This window comes from Eupeodes corollae, chromosome 1 (genome assembly GCF_945859685.1).
Source record: "Eupeodes corollae chromosome 1, idEupCoro1.1, whole genome shotgun sequence".
In the NCBI taxonomy this organism is placed as follows: domain Eukaryota; kingdom Metazoa; phylum Arthropoda; class Insecta; order Diptera; family Syrphidae; genus Eupeodes; species Eupeodes corollae.
The window spans coordinates 94,608,388-94,612,591 of NC_079147.1; the positions used below are offsets into that span (position 1 = coordinate 94,608,388).

At 30.9% G+C, this 4,204-nt stretch overlaps 1 protein-coding gene across 1 annotated transcript; it reads left to right on the top strand.

The window, feature by feature from the left end:
* The first annotated feature begins 2,083 nt into the window (after window positions 1-2,083).
* On the top strand, window positions 2,084-2,914 carry LOC129941753 (putative nuclease HARBI1). The gene is made up of 4 exons (XM_056050470.1): window positions 2,084-2,231; window positions 2,299-2,367; window positions 2,419-2,642; window positions 2,690-2,914. The coding sequence occupies exons 1-4, from the start codon at window positions 2,084-2,086 to the stop codon at window positions 2,912-2,914; spliced, it is 666 nt and encodes a 221-aa protein (XP_055906445.1).
* Window positions 2,915-4,204: the final 1,290 nt, after the last annotated feature.

Here is a 4,204-nt window from a genome sequence, read left to right on the forward strand (position 1 = left end):
TGAGTGGCACTTGCATCCAATGCTTTACTCAGATCTGTTTTTCTCTTTCGTTTTGACATTCAAACTTTAAAACCAATGTACGCCGGTATCTCCTCTTTAATCCTTGACTATTTCCTTAAAGCTCGCACTGTGTTTTAACTTATAACATGTTAAAGGTATTAATAACCCCTTGGGTGCCCGCTAATTATAAAAAAACATACACACATTTATTTTTTTATGTTTTTTTTTTTTATTGGTAGGTATCATAAAAATAAAAACTTTCATTACAAAAATTAAATGAATTTTCAATATTAAAAACAACTACAACTAGAAATAGAACACAAATATTATTTATTAATTATAAGCATTGCAATTCATATTTTTCAAACTTTATTCTTTGCTTTGGAAAGCTTGAAGCTCAATTTACCTTAATTTTAACACATTTTTTTTTAACAAATTCCTCTTTTCTTAATTTTGTATTTTTTTCGTTTATATCCACCAAAATATTTAGAAAGTTTTCCACTGTCTTTAGCAGTTTTTTTATGGCGTACTCGATATCTTCTAAAACACAATTCTTTTTCTGGGATGCGAACCACACTGATAACTTCCCATCCCGATCGATTTGTCATGGTTAAAACTTAAACAAAATATTCATAACAATATTTTGTGTGGGATAAAAACAAACCATATTTTCTATATGATGAAATAAATTTGATGCCAATATTTGTAGTTTTTGGAAAGATATTTAAGTCGACACTCATTGTTACTAAGTCTTAGTCATTTTTTTTATATTTTGCAAACAAACCTATAAATTCGATCGGTTACAGTTTTTATAAATGAAATTAGTTTGAAGCTAATATTTTTTATTTTTTAAAAGTTATTCAGGTCGAAATTCAATTTTTGTACGTACGTTCAAACGCACAAACAGAAATGTCTCTAAATATCTTTATTTTAGATTCTATGGAGACGTCGAGAAATGTCAAAATGTTCAATTCCTCAAACCGGACAATAACTACTTATGTGAAGTTAAAAAAGATTAAAATAAAGTTTATTCCAAATATCTCAAATTCAATTTCCAGTAATTTTAATTTAGGAAAATCGAATAGTTAGTATAAGAAAAAAAAGAAGCAAAGTACTACAAAACATTAATAAAAATTATGTTAGAATATTATATATTGATACTAGCTGCTCCGACAAACGTTGTTTTGCCATATAAATAATTTTTAGAGAATACTTTGCTAAAAATAAATAACTTGTTGTAAGTGTATAAAGATGTGGTTTAGAGCACTTCAAACGGTTAAGTTTGTTAAAATTAATTCTTTAAAATTATATATATATAAACCTATTGCTTATTATGACAATACCACAAAAAACAACATGAATCTATTAGTGCAACAGAGTGTACAATATTTATTGCGATCCCATCTTTCGAAAATACGAACAAACTGTATGGTTTGCCCAATCGTGAGCACGCCACGAAAAATTGTGTGTGTAAAAAACATGAAGTGCTTAAATCTAAGAAACAGACAGACATCGTTTGGCCTTGAGACTTATTGATAGTCATTGCAAATGCCAATCGAATTGGAAATTGAAGGCGTTTGAATTGAATTTTGACATCTGTGGGTATAATACGGATTCGCGGTAATAATATATTTTCACCTCGGAATTTTTCACTTAGAATATTGGCTTCGATAACATTTTTCATTGATTGAAAAACTGGGTGGTATGCGAAATCCTTTAGCTCAGTCTCAAAACTCATTATTTTGACCTTTTGCTATCATTCCTATGCAAAATCGTTTTTAAAAAAAATCACTAAAATGTGATCGATCTCATTTTGGAGATATACCTCATATAAAACATTTCCGTATGCAGAAAGAAAGCATTATCGCATTTAAATGAGGTAAAGCTTGTTAAATGTTGAGACTGGAAATTTGTTGTCTCGGGAACCGCAATGGCTGAATATTTATTTGCTCCTGTTGAGTCAACAGGACATTTTAAGAATCTTTATAGGTTCACCCCAACACAAGTTTAATCCTAACGATTTTTTTTTTTTGAAAATCGCGATACTTTTTGAGGCGATCGATTAACAAATAAGACCAGAATAATGGTGTTTTTACGATTTGTTGGTTATCCTGGCTTTCAAAGCAGTATTGGCGAAGATATCGGAATCGATCAAAGCACAGTTTCCAGGATTATTGCCGAAGTAGCTGAGAAAATTATAATTAGGAAAGAGGAGTGGATCAAGTGGTACGGTAGTGGATAAAGATGCTGCAAAAATTGTTTGGCTTAGAAAATATAAATTTCCATCCTGTATTGAAGCAATTGATTGCACTCATGTGGGAATAAAGAAACCTTCAATGCATAGCGATGAATTTATAAATAGAAAAGGTAAGTAACACAAAGCTTTAGTGGTTTTAAAATTATTTATATTTTTTTTAGGTTTTAACTCAATAAATATTCAAGCGACATGTGACGGAGCAGAAATGTTTACAAGTGAGGACATTTCATGGCCATTGTCGGTGCACGATTCGAGAATCTTTAAGAACTTGGATATTTACCTCACTCTCCTTGAAAGTTCAACAAGTGTACTAATTGTCGACGAAGGCTATGGATTAACTGCATTTTTAATGACTCCGTATCGGAATCCGGTCAGTGCCGGCGAAGTTAATTTTAACTATATTTTAACAAACAAAAATGTTCATGTTTGCAGTACAAATTAAGAGTGGCAACACGTATCGCAACAAAAGTTATTTTAGCGTGTTTTATTCTAAACAACATTTCAAAAGCATTCCAGAGTGCCGATGAAAATACGAATAAAAATGGTCAAGAGGAAGCTGCTATGGATATAGAAGAACAATACCTCTCTCATCTCTTTCCCTCAAATAATTCTTCCAGGAGAGATATTTTGCTCAGAGAAGCTGGTCAGATAAAATAAAAAGAAAACATAATCTACTTTTTTAAGAGTTTTATTTAAAAATCTAAAAGCACGTTTTCATTAAAAAATGTATAAAAGAAATTTCAGAGTTTTTAATTTTTTAGTTAAGACTAAATTTTGCTTCAGCAAAACAAGTCCTTGCAAATCTGTTTGAGAAAGCTGCCTCCTCTGTCTACTGATTTAAAATTGAATTTAAATTATTTAGGTGCTTTCTTTTTCGAGACAAATACTTCAAAATTTCCGTTGCCCTTGCAACGGAATTAGAGAATTCGCCTCTATTAACGCCCGCCTTTTCCGCTCCTGTACATAATATTAAAAATGTATTAACATAAATTAAATAAATGCTCGCTCTTACCTTCAAGCCTGTTTAGAATGGGATTCGAATTTTCAGGGCCTCCGTTGAATAAATCCCATAACTCTTTTTCCCATTGCTTGAGTTAATTTTTTTATTCCCAGTATTTTTTGTGTCGCATTCGTCTTTAAGTCTAGTTTTAATGTTTGTTATTTTCTTAGATATTTTACTTTATTTCAAGGTTTTTTTTCGAATTCCTTCTAAACCTCTATTAGTACGCTTTTTTTCTTTTATTTAAAATCCCAAACATGGCTTTTTGTCAAAAACATAATATTTTTCTTAATAAAATTAATAAGAAAACTATTAACATCTTCGTTCTAATCCGCTACGCTTTCACTATCACTACTTTCACATGAAGAAGCCATTTTAGAAATGAAGGTTATTTTGAGACAGAGATAGTGAGATGAGTCAAACCTCTTGCATACCAAAATGAGCTTTGTCTCATTGCAAATTCTCAATCTTATAAGCTTGAGTTCAGACTCTTAGCTCATGCTCATGAGACTGAGTAAGTTCATTTCGAATACCACCCATTGAATGAGCTGTTCTGCCTCCATCCAATAAAGTTGCCGCAATGCCAGAAGATGAAACAGCCGGTACCATTATTTGATCGTATTTAAGCAAGAATTATCGAAATAAGGAATGTTTTGGTCATAAATGGTTCTTCATTCATTAGTGCGATTCAATTTAGTGCCTTAAAATCAGATACATTTCGATTTAGTAAATCCATACCGAAATTACTGAGTGGTAATTTGGCAATGATAATGCAAAGATCCTCAATAGCAATTAATGCTTCATTGTACATAGCGTCACTGAATAGTATTCTAAAATCGTTGTACCGTGTACGATGTTGATTCAATTAAACCATAGCACTCAGAAATATAAAAAAAAAATGATAAAAAAAATTTATATGCAAAATTTCATTGAAATTCTTTTAGCAG